At 38.4% G+C, this 15,804-nt stretch overlaps 2 protein-coding genes across 2 annotated transcripts in view; one reads left to right on the top strand and one right to left on the bottom strand.

The window, feature by feature from the left end:
- Wnt6 (Wnt oncogene analog 6) overlaps positions 1–6,974 on the top strand; it is a 43,454-nt gene extending 36,480 nt beyond the window's left edge. Inside the window, exons 3-6 of the mRNA XM_089740490.1 lie at positions 4,720–4,826; positions 5,075–5,278; positions 5,692–5,832; positions 6,595–6,974. Coding sequence (XP_089596616.1) covers positions 4,720–4,826; positions 5,075–5,278; positions 5,692–5,832; positions 6,595–6,915 — 773 coding nt within the window. The 3' untranslated portion in view covers positions 6,916–6,974. The remainder of the gene's footprint in view (positions 1–4,719; positions 4,827–5,074; positions 5,279–5,691; positions 5,833–6,594) is intronic.
- A 28-nt stretch (positions 6,975–7,002) lies between these two features.
- On the bottom strand, positions 7,003–9,862 carry LOC149503082 (seminal metalloprotease 1-like). The gene is made up of 6 exons (XM_089740404.1): positions 9,643–9,862; positions 8,625–8,812; positions 8,211–8,352; positions 7,483–7,616; positions 7,195–7,398; positions 7,003–7,017 (listed from the first exon to the last, which is right to left on the bottom strand). The coding sequence occupies exons 1-6, from the start codon at positions 9,860–9,862 to the stop codon at positions 7,003–7,005; spliced, it is 903 nt and encodes a 300-aa protein (XP_089596530.1).
- Between the last annotated feature and the right edge of the window lie 5,942 nt (positions 9,863–15,804).

The following is a 15,804-nucleotide window of genomic DNA, read 5'->3' as shown; positions in this document are numbered from 1 at the left end:
GCGCTCGCATCCATCTCAAATCTAAAATTCCTGAACAGAAGTGCGTGAACAGTTAATTTAAAGTCGCCTCAGACGACGACTCCGATCCGTATCGAGAAGCGAGTTTCAGTTTATCAGTATCTAGCGGGAACGTCCGTTCGATATGCGATGTGGTACAATTGTTAAGATGTAGCGTAATCCAAAAAGGAATAAACCATAAGTCATCTACAACTTAGCACCACTAATCAACTACTATTTTATGGATACATGTTAACATATATTTTTTTGTAAATAACTAAGCCAGATAAAAACAACAACAACTTTCACTAGATTCTAAGATGACCGACCTCAAAATGAGACAAGACTTTTAGGCATAAATATAATGTGACTAAGCAGAAGAATGAAAGACGTGATCATACTTGCCCCCTTTCAGATACAAGGGGGGTCTGATTATTATAATACAACTGTTGAACTACTATTGTAACTAGAGCGTGTCATAGATTCTTGACAAGAATAGGAGATTGTTCTACCAGTGCCAATATTTCCAAATGTGTGGGTGAAACCAACTCACCCATGCAGGTTTAGAAGACTTCCTACCATAGCTTTAATGCGATAATGATTTCTATTTATATAACTGTCAAAACCTACATTTTGTTTGAAAAATCTCACTTTTCTCTTGCCTTGTGCCAGTTCGTTATAAATAAAATTAAAATTGCAAAATTCTCAGCAATTTCACATATGGGCTTGAGATGATCGCGCGTCCGCCCGCGTTATCTTCTCAATTTGACGTGTCCCGAAGGCATCCTCGCGAAGGTATATCAACATAATTTATGGGATTATTACTAGTGATTAATGTTTAAACGACTACTTATAGCACTTGAATATTATACTAGTTCTACGGCCGCTAATCGATATCTTGAATGCATTTCAAAGCTAGTAAATATTGTATGTATTCGATGCGGATACTATTCTATTCATCCCTAAGCTCTTATTCACAAGCGCAGTTCGAAAATACCAGATGTGAAGTGATGAAATGCAAACGTTTTCAATTAATCGTAATAGAAAGATCACCAAACTATCTTTAATACTCAAATCTCATAATCAAGACAGCGAACACAACAGGCAATAGATCAGTGCTCAATCGCTTTAACGAGCAAAAAGAATTCTATGCTGTCAGCAAACTAGACTCAAGATAATTAATTACATATTTCCTTCCATAACTGATCGCATGGCCATCTCTTCGACATTCATATTCGTGTCGTATGCTACGTCTCAATAAAGTACAGACATTATGCTCGCGGCCCGCTAATACAAAATCAGGTTCCAACTATTCACGAGAAAATCGTTGGCAGCATTTTCATGCGATGCCCACGTAGCTATCGCACGTGCGAGTGATTGACTGGAGCTGAGTGGCGGAACGACTTCCAAGTATTTTGATCTCGCAAAAACCTCGAGTTATTGAAGTCCTGCAAGTTTCAAGTGTGAATCGATTTGATTCCATCGGTTTTATTGATCGATCGACAATTTCACTGAATAATTCAAAGGACACGAATACCGAATTCCAGAAGCTCTCGTGGCATCAGACGCAAAAACGGACAGTTCCGACGCACCAAAATATTGGCGGCGATCAACGTCGGGCAGACTGCGAAGCTTAACATATTTTGAGGTAAATGTCCGATAAAAAACAATATATACAAAGTTTCGGTGATGAGAACGTCATGTCCTCCGTTCCCGACGACATATTTCGAGTCGGGACCGAGTTTTGCGATAATTACAGCGCATAACACGGGTGGAGCGCTCGGAATGCGCGGCTCTGAGCTCACCGCCGCGGATTTATAATGACGAGCGAGTGTCGCGGCTGCGGTGCTCTATCGACAGCGCAACGTCGCAGAAAAACTGCGGCATGCGCAGGGCGGGCCCGTTCCCAAGCTGCAGCCGAGCCTCCCACTCCCTCAGCATTCCTCAGACCGATAGCGAAAAATCTTAAAATTGGCATTCCTTTCATAAAATCAGAGGACGAACGCTCAACAGAAATTCGACCAGAAATACCTATAAAAATTGCGCGTCGACGGGCTGTGACGAGACGTAATTACGGATCCGAATCTGGCCTGGATGGGTGTGCACTCTCGCTTTTTTGTCGCACGTCAATTATATAAATTGTTCGTGCAATAAATTTTGCTGTATCTCTTTGGACGGGTGGCGGGTTGGCGGGATGGCGGGAATGCGGCGAAGATATGCCCGTCGCAGTGCATACGGGCCCAATTAGCATGGGATCGATAGGCACGGCCGATGCCGATCTCCTGTCAACTGCTCCGCATTGCGCAAGCACACCGCTTATCTAATCTCGTACATAATGAACGTTCATCACACGTACTACCGTAGATGAACAGTATAAATCTTAAGTTAATACTTAATAGTAAAGTAGTAGTAATGATGCTCATTATGTTTAAATATGTGTGTCGATTTCAAAGACCTTCATCTCATTTCTGTATCTAAAAATCTTATCACTCTTAGCCACTTGGCGATAATGTGTTTCAGTTTTAAGGGGAAGATTTTCAAGGGGGATATTTGTTCAATTCACTTGAATCTGAAGTCTTCATGTTCTAAAGGATGAAACATGTATCGAGCGACTTTTCCCAGACTCAAATCCATCATTTTTTCACGAACAACTTCCACGATTCAAGAATAACATTCTACAACAAAACAATTAAAGCTTCGATATTTATTATAAGACCTAATTTACTGGAGTGGGGTAGATTATGAGGTCCGCAAGAGAGATACCGCCAATGGCCCTATGTCTGTCGCGAAATAGTCATGCATTCAGTTTTGGAGACAGCCAATGCCCCCTAGAGTACCAACTATCGCATTTGTGAGCCTATATCTAGACTTCATTCATCAAAAGTCAATGCTTAAAATATTAAATGGACTGAATAATATTATGATACTATGTTTTGAAATGTATCAGGTCATCGAACCGCTGTAACAAAGCGTGGATGATGTCCAACGCATATTCAGCGAGAGAATGGTGCAGCAATTTTCACATTATACATGCACTGTGAATATTCATCAGACATCAGTTGACCTGCCATTAATTGTTATAGCCAGGTGCCTGTTAAGACGTGACACACTGCTGTTTGGGTTGTACAATACCTTAATATATTATGCATTGTATTAAGCAGATCAGAAACTCAATTGTGGGAACTAGTACTCAACAAGTATTTGACTCTCTTTACACGAGGTGCTATCCAACTCTCTTTAGAACTTTGCAAATTACTATTAGCACCAGCTGGACCATAAGCTAGTACATTGAGAGCAATAAAATATAGAACTTATGCTACATACCAGAGTTCCCAAATCTGGAGCTAAAGGTCGAGCACGTTAACCTTTTTTTTCTCTTTAAATACCCATATCCAGAAGGTTTTTTTTATTTATTTAAACAACGAAAGTTTACTCTTAGCCATTGTAAAATTATCTACTGTGTTATTGGATTAGAGTTAAACAACAATTGAATCAAGTTTCAATTAAATTGAAACCAGACAATACTAATCTGCATCAGAAATTTCAAAAATGATGGATGGACGAGCTCACAGCCCACCTGATGTTAAGTGGTTACTGGAGCCCCTAGACTTCTACAGCGTAAATGCGCCACCCACCTTGATATATAAGTTCTAAGGTCTCAGTATAGTTACAACAGCTGCCTCACCCTTCAAACCGAAACGGATTACTGCTTCACGGCAGAAATAGGCGGGGTGGTGGTACCTATCCGTGCGGACTTACAAGAGGTCCACCACCACCACTACTAGTAACCTAATCAGAACATTCTTTTACGCCAATACGTACATACATAATTATAAATCGGGTTTCAGATAAAAATATCTAGTCAGTTAAGATAATTAGGGTACAGGTACTAAAGACGATTTTCACGAATAATCATAGCTTGAGGAAGCCTGGATAGCACGCTCCCGTCTTCTGATTAATAACCGAACAAACCGTAAATGTTATGAAATTTTTTTAGGGGTGAACGAATTTATGACATATCGTGTAAATCTTCCGGCCTATACCCAAGCCTTTGGTCGCGTTGTTGCGCCACATGAGCGCCGTTCACGAAGCCCGTATTTCACATCAAAATGTTTATGGATGGGACCTTCGATTCGTGAAGCCCATAGACGTTTATTACGAGGCCCGTGTGAATATTGATTTTTAGGTCAACAGCTTCACATTGTGTTCGAGTACATTTATGCTTTATGTTTCGTTTAGCTCGTTTCAGTTCTAAGCCCTCAGATGACCGCACCGAATCCGCCGCGTCGATAAAGTCGGCGCGATGCGTGAAATAGTCTGTATTGTTTTGCGGGATGAACATTGTAAGCGTGTGTACCGTATAAGCTAATAAAATGTAGCAGTTATTCTAGATTACTATATCTCATGTATGTAACTTCATTAAATAGTTTTTCTTAATATATATTTCGTCTTTTATTTACGGGTCGGTTTTCGGCCACGTTTACCACGAAGCAGTAATGCATACGGGTTTTAAGGCGATGCAGCCGTTACATAATTGAGACTTCAGCGACCTTCAAGTGATGATATCTATAAGCTTCTGTGACCAGGTGGGACGTGAGCTTGTATAGTAATAAAAAAAAAGTTCAAGCTAAAGATGAATCAATCTCGTATTCATGCCAATCAACCCTTGAAAACTCTTTAATCAAATACAAGCCAAGTATATTAGTTGTATTTTTAAAACAGATACGAGAGAAACTGGTTTCGTGAACGCCATAACAGCGGCTGGTGTCACCTTCTCCATCACAAGAGCTTGTACTGCTGGATCTCTTCTGGAATGCTCCTGCGAAAAGGTATTACTATCCTTCCCTATACTATCCGTAAACTATAGAATACTATCCCAGTATATAGTCTGTAATACGCAAATCTCACTTTTAATATACAATTCCCTTTTATAAATTCCCATCGCAAGTTCTGTTCCATCTCCTTTTATCTGAATTATTATAAAAACGTATATTATCACGATTGTTCATAAAAATGAAGAAACTGTCAAATGAGATTGGTAAATTTAGAATTTCACTGTAATTAAAACTTCTATAAGGGCATACCCAAACCTCGCCGTGGTCATGATCCGGTGGATCCACCGCCGACACAAGAGTCCAAGAACAAATGGCAATGGGGCGGATGCAGTGACAACGTACGGTTTGGCCTCAAGAAGTCCAGAGAATTCATGGACAGCCGCTACAGGAAACGGAGCGACATTAAAACTCTCATCAAACTACACAACCACAACGCTGGGAGGTTGGTTAGTAAATTTTTTGGTAGACGTCAACTTGTCAACCACAACCAAAATATATTTTCAGGAAGTTCTGCTGATTATTTTTCTCGATTCCTGGTCGTAACAAAATAAAAGTCGTATAAATTTAAAAAGTATTTCTTGAAGTATTTACTTACAATCACAGAGTTTAAGTACAATGTTACAACTTATCTCTAGATGCCCTTTGGGGGATCCTCTCGACTAATAGGATGGTAATAGTAAAGAAAGAGTTCTGCTCAAAATGGTATTTTATGTTGAATAGATGATGACATAATCATCTCATACATAGTTTATTTCTTAAAACATCAATAATATATTTATAATATATATAATATATATATATTTAAACGTTACCATAGATGGTCCAAATAATATGTAACAGCAACTATTTTCTTCGACAGGCCATTAAGAACAATATGAAGATAGAGTGTAAATGCCACGGACTTTCCGGTTCCTGTACCTTAAGGACTTGCTGGTGGAGAATGCCTACATTCAGGGAAGTAGGAGATAGACTGCGTGACAGATTTGAAGGTGCCGCTAAGGTGACTGATTAATGGAGTCTTTCCTAATTGTTTTTTTTTGTAATTCATTCGGCCTATTGACGTTTCATAATCAAGCAAAAATGGCGTAATTAGAATTAGATTAGAATGAAATATCGCACATACAAAGATTATAACTTGAATAAATAAATAGGATCCTTTTACATGGACGACAACGAATATATTTGCCATAATAATTACAACGGTATGTTTATTGGTTTACTTTCTTAGTCCCGATGGATCTAAATATACCTATATGCACAATTGTACTTTGTGATCTTTTATCCAGAAAATCGAAGCATTTTCCAGTTATTGCGAATACAAAATTAATACGGATGAAAGCAAGAATAGCGTCTAGTATGAATTTTCCCATTATCGGTGTATTTCTGTGTAAATAGTTCAGCGGCCCTCATTATTGTCACGAGATAGGATTAATTTATTACATATCGCTATGACATGGGCAGACGAACTCATAGGCTATCTGGTCAAAAGTGGCTACCAATTAATCATTGGAGCATTTACGGCTAAACCATCTTTTCAAATTATTTCGTTACATATTTTTAGTAGTATTTGTGTGGTGAACGACAAATGCCAAACGAATAAGCATAAAAATGAAATGAAATCGGATTTCAGTAATAAAATACATGCGTAATACATTTTTGTACTAAATATTATTTATTAGGTCTACAAATTTTTACCTCACCATTTTTACTTTTATTTTTAACACACAATTTACTAGAAGTTAATACATCGTTTTTGTATCAGGTGATTGCCAGCAACGACGGTGACAGCTTCATGCCAGAGAGCCCGAGCATAAAGAAGCCAGGCAAGAAAGACATTATCTACTCAGAAGAGTCGCCGGACTTTTGTGCGCCAAATTTGAAGACCGGCTCTCTAGGCACCCAGGGAAGACAGTGCAATATCAGCTCTGCCGGCACCGACGGTTGTGATCAAATGTGCTGCCGACGAGGCTACGTGGAAACAACCATTAACGAAACGGAGAACTGCAACTGCCAATTCAAATGGTGCTGCGAAGTTATATGTGAAACATGCAACGTAAAACGAAACATACAAACATGCCTTTAATGTGATAGATAATTATGTATTTAATGTTTATTATTTTTATTAAACAAATTATAATCCCATTTCTTTTGGTTTACCCTCTCAATCTGATTAGCCGTGATATAACTAAAAAAATGTCATTCAATAATGATTAATATCATCATCATTATTGTGACTTTGATAATCAGAATCTTCCGATACCGGAGTATGTGTTTCGTCGGAAAAATTTATATATAGTTCTTTTTTCTTCCCTTTTTTGTTGGAATTAACTTTTTTTATAATAGGCTTAAATTGTTTATATACTTTAACGGTTTTATTAACACTGGTAATATCATTCAAGGGCTTTTCTTGCTTATTTAATGTAGTTCCATGGAAAAAAAGCTTTCTGCATTCATCCAGGCTTGGTGTTTTCTTCGAAATGATGGAGTTGTACAACATTTTTAGTTTAAGAACATCGCCACTACTTAGACCATTATTTTCGGTACTTTGTGATTTCAAATTTTTGTCCTGAGGAAAAATGAACTGCTACTGATTTCTCGAAAACAATTAATATAAGCTGACTGAGGTGATAAATTTATTAAAAAACATTACCTTAATTCGAATAGTTGCTTTTCCGTTGGCCGAATGTTTGTGAGTGTCGAAGTGACTGGCACTTTCAAAATCATAATCAGCTTTATGAAATAGCCAATCCTTATCGTTAACTTTATTAAACAGGTATCTTTTATCTGAAATTTGCGAACAAGAATCTAATGAACTTAACCGTTCATAAAAATGATTATGGCATTCGGAATTTGTGCCTTGCAACGTTCGGAAACACTAATGTTCTATTCAAATTGGTTTTATGCGAGAGTCTGTTTTTGTGGAACCCTCGTCGCTGCCACAATAGAGGTTACCTCCCGATCCGATGTTACGATGTCCAACTTTTCTAATCAAACGCATGACTACGTCTAGGTAGAAGTAGACAGAACAATGGTACTTCCAAAACCACAAAAGAACACATACAAGTAATATTATTATTGAAAAATTCTGCAGGCTTGATTATTGAATTCGTAGTGATCATATTTTAGGTACGTTTTTATTCAGAAAATTGGTATATACCCTCAAAATCCAACCCTGTCATGCTTCAACCGTTCAAAATACACAATTCCATTACAATATGAACAATTTACAGTTATGCCTTATAGTACACTTAACATTACACAGAAACTATGAATGTACTACGGACTAGGATCCTGGTGGATAGTTAGTGGTTTCCTAAAGCCTTTCACAAATTTTATTATCCTCAACTATAACGAAGAGAGTGTAATGCTTTAGTTTACCTGGATTTATATTATCAGTCACAACTTCGATATATTTATCTCGATCTGGTGCGTTATGCTGAGCTGGAACCCCAAGAATGGACAACACAGCTTCTGCTAAATCATTTTTTGTGGACAAACAGTCATATCCGAGTGTCACGTGCTGGGAAAAATTTATGAACCGTTTGAATTCACATCATGTTTTCAATTTTAATTAAGGAATATTAAATGTAAAATAGCTTACTTAGCTTAAAATAGCAATTATTTAGAGATAGTTGAGGAGATGAGCTGAAGTTCCAAGGACGTGTAAGTCGTGAAGGCTATGAGCACTCTTATGCATAAGGGGATAATAATCGAATAATTCGTGTGCAAAATCTTACGCTAAATTCGAGATTATCCTAATTTTACAAAAGTATATAAAACATTCCGACTCACTTGTACTCCTTTAGTTGTAAAATTGTTTACTGAATGATCACCACAACCCAAAAGCCCTTGTCGGTTGACGAAGAAAACCCATCTAGTGTCGTTATCAGACGGGGGACTTGGTAATTCAATAAAGTTAATCTGTGTTAGACTGTTTACGTCATTGAGGAAATTGCGTATTCGATCTCGAAGAACTTTGTCTGCGTGATTTAAAATCGGAATAAAGATTAACAACAAACACCGGACTTATTTGTGGACTGGCTAAATGGAAAACATTTCATAATCAACCATAGCTAGAGATCCACTGCTGAATATTGATACTTCACAGCGGCATACAAATTCGCATACACAAAACGGTTGGAAAGAAATTGCTCTCAACGCGTTCTTAGTATATGTTCCAGAAAGATCCACTAATAAAAACAAAAGAGGTTGTAAAGGTCACAGGAACAAAAAGGAATGTCACCGTGAAATTAAAATATGTACTCATAAAACTGTTCCATTAACAGGTTTGTTCAAATGGATCAGTGTTTTCTGTTGATATTGTGTTAGAATTGCATACTTCGGTTTTTTTTATTCTATTTTGAAGTCTACTTCCCAAGCGATTCTGCTGACGCAACAAAAAGACCTATTTATCAAGAAAATCTAAGAATACTCTTCTGGATTTGTAACTTTTAAAAAATAGGATCATGTCACTGGTCTAATTAGGAAAATTTAAAAAAAGGTTGCTCTATTATTTTTTATGATAATTTTTTTTTTTTTTTTTTTTATTGCTTATATGTGTGGACGAGCTCACAGCCCACCTGGTATTAAGTGGTTACTGGAGCCCATAGACATCTACAACGTAAATGCGCCACCCAGCTTGAGATATAAGTTGTAAGGTCTCAGTATAGTTACAACGGCTGCCCCACCCTTCAAACCGAAATTGAAATAAGTTTGTAAGAATTAAATATATCCTACATTTTTTTAATAATTAGATGAGCACCTCCAATTTCGGAGTTTGTTATTGAAAAGTTAGGGAATGAAAAAATACCTTTATATGAATCAACATCAATCAAATAGGGAATCACTCCCTGTGGCCAGATTTTGAATGGTTTCATCTCCGCATCTGTCAGATTCAAACCTAGTTCTTTGGAATCGATTTCTTCATCGCTATCAAGCTGATTGTCAGGCTGCTCTTGGGAAATTACAACTAATTGATTTGTCGCAGGCAAATGAAGAGGTTTTATCAATCCAATGTTTCCGAATTTCATATCCCTAGAAGCCGCTGTGAAAGCACTTCTTCAGTAAACAAGTTATAAAACAAGAAACCTCGTCATGCCAACCCTAATAACATTCAAATAAGTAACGTCAAAACTACTTCGTACTACTTCGAATGAATATAGTAGCTCTTTGAAACATTAACACGTTATTTCGGATCCTCCCGATCCACTAACGGTGCTTTTAGGCGCCTCAAGCACCGGTCATCGTTCTCGTCGAAACCGTCGCTCGCGACGAATGGCTCGACGAGTAAATTAACCCACAGACACAGCCCACTGAGTTTCTCGCCGGATCTTCTCAGTGGGTTGCGTTTCCGATCCAGTGATAGATTCTGCGAAGCACGGCTCTTGCTAGGGTTCGTGTTAGCAACGTCGTCAGGTTTGAGCCCCGTGAGTTAAGGTTACGCTGAAATAGCCTCTCAATGCTATCAGCATAGGTAGGATAAAAAAAAATTAAGAAGAAGTTTACAAAACTGTGAATGTAATTTATTCGTTTACAGAACCAGTAAGTAAACGAAGTAAACTTTTCTAAAATAAGATCTCGTTTTTAAAAAGCTTTTGATTTTATAGTACTCCTATATGGAAGTATTTGATTCTCTGACGAGTGGACGACCCACCGGGAGTTAACTGGTTACCCAAACCCATAGGCATCACAGGATCATGCCACTTGATGACTTCATGCAATCTGACCGAAGCATGTGACTGCGTCGCGGTAGAAATAAACAATTATAATACGGTACCAGTTTATAATACGCCATATCAAAAGCAAATGGCAATTACGGCTTGTTTGACAATACGCTTTTTTAAATGGCCTCGTTTTTCGCATGTCCCCCCGCGACAAGCTTCATGCGGCAACATTACAAAACATCGGATATGTAAAATTTTTCAATCGAATTCCAATAATAAAGGCAAAAGACGCTGCAAAGTTCGCAGGAACAAAGAACGATGTCATCTTCATCGTCAAAATATCTACTCATAAGATTGATGGGCCTAGATTTAGTAGAAACAGTTGACGGTTATCTGAATTGGAAAACAAAAATATTCGATCGTACAAATAAAACACAATTAACGTCCAAGAAACCTACCGGTTCGATAAAGTGAAATTACTGTACAGAGGCGAAACAAACGTGTCGAGTCACAAAACATTTTTTATCAAACTGAAATATGTTATAAAAATAGAATTATCATAAAAAACTAAATTACATCTAGATAACGTTTTATATATTATTATTTTTTTTTTTTTTTTTTTATTGCTTAGCTGTGTGGACGAGCTCACAGCCCACCTGATGTTAAGTGGTTACTGGAGCCCATAGACATCTACAACGTAAATGCGCCACACACCTTGAGATATAGTTCTAAGGTCTCAGTATAGTCACAACGGCTGCCCCACCCTTCAAACCGAAACGCATTACTGCTTCACGGCAGAAATAGGCGGGGCGGTGGTACCTACCCGTGCGGACTCACAAGAGGTCCTACCACCAGTAATTACGCAAATTATAATTTTGCGGGTTTCATTTTTATTACACGATGTTATTCCTTCACCGTGGAAGTCAATCGTGAACATTTGTTGAGTACGTATTTCATTAGAAAAATTGGTACCCGCCTGCGGGATTCGAACACCGGTGCATCGCTTCAACACGAATGCACCGGACGTCTTATCCGTTAGGCCACGACGACCATATATATATCATAGATTTTCATTATCATTATATCATAGAATTTCAACAAGTTTATGTTTTTACCGGCAAAATTTTCAAACATTATTTTCAAATAGCTTGCTTCAACGTGCGGCTTCGCGCGTTTAAATGTAGAAAAAAGAATTCCGTAGTATGTTTTGTAAGTTTCGTGGCGATCGATGGATTTGTCAAGACGTGAATGCCGTTAGAAACAATTAAAATTACTTTCGCATCTCTAATGTTATTATTATAATAATAAAGTACGGATTATACATTGTATTGTACTTTGTAATACCATAAAAAGACACAATCAAACGCGTGTTTTCTTTAAGCGTATAATTAGGAAAGTACTGTGAGCTCGATTGGCATCGACTTACTTTTCTAGTTTATGGATATATCTAACTGGAACTATTCTTAAAAATAAAATTTGGTGAATGCCCATAGAATAAAATAATAAAAATATATTTTTGTGCAGCACGCAATGTAACACAATTATAAAATAGCTCACGCGTGGGGTTAACGACCTCCAGAGAACACGGGCCACTTATATTTTCGTTCCGATTAATTGCTGTTTTGATTTCGGAGATTGTCTCCTTGCACTTCCAATAACAGCGAAAGACTGCTTCGTATCATGAGCGCGTTCACCCCCACCAAAAGACACTAAGTTTTTTTTCCTACCTATGTTGATAGTCTTGAGAGACTTTTTCAGATTTACCCTAGCGCGTAGATGAGCTCTCAGGGCTCAAACTGGAGTTGTTGCTAACACTGGTCCTAGTAAGAGCAGTGCTTCGCAGAATCTACCACCGGATCGGAAACGCGACCCACTGAGAAGATCCGGCGAAAAACTCAGTAGTCTGAGACATTAAGGACAAGTCTTAACTGTATTGGAATAAAGTCTATATCTGCCATTACAGAAAACGAAACGGAATAAAACGGTTGTTTATCAATCACAAGCCAAACAAAAACATTTCAATCAAACTTTATATTATTATTATTGTGAACTAATCCTAAGCGATTAAATCGACTTGTTTTTTTGTGTTTAAATGGGTTCATGGATGCAATTCAAACTACATACTTGTATTGTTAAATGTCGTGTTTTTTATCATCATTACATTATTTCCGACCGTTTCTAATACTACCGTCTATTTTAACACAATATTCAAATGTCGAAGTATAACAAACACCTTCACTGATCGAAAACAAACACAATAAAGTACATATAACATTATTGTTTAATATTTACTATATTGCCAGGTCCTTGTATGACTTAGATTTAAAATTGGACCCGATAGGTGGTGTTGCAATCGGGTTCTAGTAATTATTTTCAAGGTAAAACAATGTGCAATGCGTATTGAATGCGTCAATACAAAATAATTGTGGTAATATTTTATCTAAATATTTATGTATGTGGTATGCACTGCATCAAAATAACTTGTCTTTGTAAAAGTGAAACGTTTAGCGACTTCACTATAACAATGTGCAGGACAAAGGCCAAAGGAATTGTGGCGGTAGCTATCATACATACAACAAAATATATTTGACAGATGCCTGAATCCCCCTTACAACATTTTCAAGATAAGCTTACATATATGTATACAAGTTCCGAACAACAACATTCGGACCGTCGGTCTATCGAGCAAATATCCCCCGCTCTGTGAAGAACAGTGAAGATTTTTTTTATTGCCCTTGTAGACAGACGAGCACACGGCCCGCCGGAGGGTGAGTGGTTACCGTTGCCCATGGACTTCAGCAAAGCCAGGAGCAGAGCCAAGACGCTGCCTACCGCAACATCTTCCCTTTGTTGTGAATCTCCCACATACTTTTTTTTATTACAATTTTTTTATTATTAAACTACTGTAAATTTCTCATGCATATATTAAATACAGTATAATTTTTAAACGGACCATTAAAGAGATCGTGTGTGTGAAAAATTATTCATGCTACTTCGAACTTCAGGCACGCGATTCTTATCGATTATGACACATTTCTGAGTTTATAAAGATAAATTTTCCTTTGGAGCCGATATCCGTGAGAACGTAGCTCGAGGCTCATCCGACCACCAACACCGGTCGAGTTTTCACCTACATACCGTTTCCATACAATATTAAACCTTAAAACAATCAAAACAACTGCCGTTTTCCTTGTGACGCTCCTTGGAATATAAACGATGAAGACATAAAATTATATTTTTGCAATACACAGCAGGACTCTCATAGTTTTTTTTTCTCTTCAGAATGTCGAATCTATTAAGTTCAATTAAATTGTGGTCAATTGTGGAAAATTGTTTTCATATACATATATATGCACTGCTATTAGATATTTTAGTACTTCTGTTTTTTTAATACACGATGTAATTTTTTTCATCTTGGATAGAATTCGCGAAAATTTATCGAGTATGTATTTCATTGGAAATATTGGTATGCTAGCCTACGAGATTCGAACACAGGTCCTCTCGTGTCGCTCGATACGACTGTGAACCGGACGTCTTAACATTTAGTCCACGACGACTTCGGCACCACCTAACTGTTTAATAAATCATATTATGGCATACTTTTATTTTTATTGTTTAGGTGGGTGGACGAGCTTACGCCCCACCTGATGTTAAGTGGTTACCGGAGCCCATAGATATCTACAACGTAATGCCACCACCTACCTACCTTGAGATACGAGTTCTAAGGTCTCAGTTTTAACCGTACAACGGCTGCCCCGCCCTTAAAACCGAAACGCATTACTGCTTCATGGCAGAATTAGGCAATGTGGTGGTACCTACCCGTGCGGACTCACAAGACGTCCTACCACCAGTAGGACCAATACGAATCATTTCCTCAAGCTTTGCAGAGGTCAGCGCAATGATGCACTAAAAACCGCTTTGCAAGAATTTCGAGGACGTCATACCTTAAACTTTAAAGCTTAAAAGATAAAACGCCAGTTATATTCGCGTCAAGCGATAGTACTATGCTGGTATTCAAATCCTGGAGGCAGGTACTGCTCTTATAAGGAAATGGTAACTACTAAGTCTTTTTTTTATTGCTTAGATGGGTGGACGAGCTCACAGCCCACTGGAGCCCATATATATCTACGACGCAAATGCGCCACCCACCTTGAGATATAAGTTCTAAGGTCTCAAGTATATTTACAACGGCTGCCCCACCCTTCAAACCGAAACGCATTACTACTTCACGGCAAATCTGAACGACAATTTGTCTGTCCTCATGAACGATAATTTTAATGACGCAGTGTCGGATAGTCATTGTACAACAGGATTGTGACTTCGACCTCATGACTCAAAGCGGTGTCCACAAGCTCAGGAGACAAATACTATTCGAAACTAAACTAATTTACCAAACTAAACTACTCTAAATGGTCCCGTCAACGAGTGCACAAGAAGAGCCGCGGTATGTGAGGAATGGCGTCTTGTGAAGCGCACCAGCACCCGAACTGATAGCCACGACCATTCTGCAAAGAGTGCAAACGACAGAGAAGGTGACTACTTAACGCCGAGGGAGCCATTTTTTTATTGCCCTTGTAGGCAAACGAGCATACGGTCCACCTGCTGGTGAGTGGTTACCGTCGTCCATGGACTTCAGCAATGCCAGGGGCAGAGCCAAGTCACTGCCTACCGCAACCTCGCAAGCCGTGACCTCAATCACCCATTTATCCTGTGGAAACACTGCAACTTGCCTCAGCTCTCAGCCTAATACCCAAAACACAGAATGCTCTATTCCACTTCTGTCGTAGAAATTATGCGGATAGAATTTCGGAAAGAGAATCAGAAGAGCAGGGGCTTCACACTCAAAAGACTCTGAATGGTGGCGACATTCACATTGTGGGCTCCGTTAAACACTTAATCACCAATCAAGAGCTCATTCCCCTGACTATCATCATCATGGTCTATAGTTGTCCACTGCTGAAACCAGGCCTCTCCAATCTATCTCCAATGCGGCCGGTTCGTTGCCACCTGCATCCAACGTGACCCAGCGATTTACACTAGGTCGTCGGTTTATCTGATGGCCGTTCCAGACTGCGCTTGCCAATACGTGGTCTCCATTCTAGGATATTTCTGCCCCATCGGTCACCCGACCTTCATATTCATTTCATTCTTCACCTGTTTATCCATTAAAAAAATTTAGATGTCGGGCGGTTTGTTCGTCGGTTCTCTCAAGGTATATATCTTATCTTTCTTATATCTTTAAACGAGCAATTCTTGTATATAAATATATAAATATGTAATCTGAATCTTGGAAACGGCTCCAACGATTT

This window comes from Bombyx mandarina, chromosome 04, assembly GCF_030267445.1.
Source record: "Bombyx mandarina strain Sakado chromosome 04, ASM3026744v2".
NCBI lineage: Eukaryota > Metazoa > Arthropoda > Insecta > Lepidoptera > Bombycidae > Bombyx > Bombyx mandarina.
Note: the sequence above shows the minus strand (reverse complement) of the source record. Positions and strands in the feature narration are given on the sequence as shown.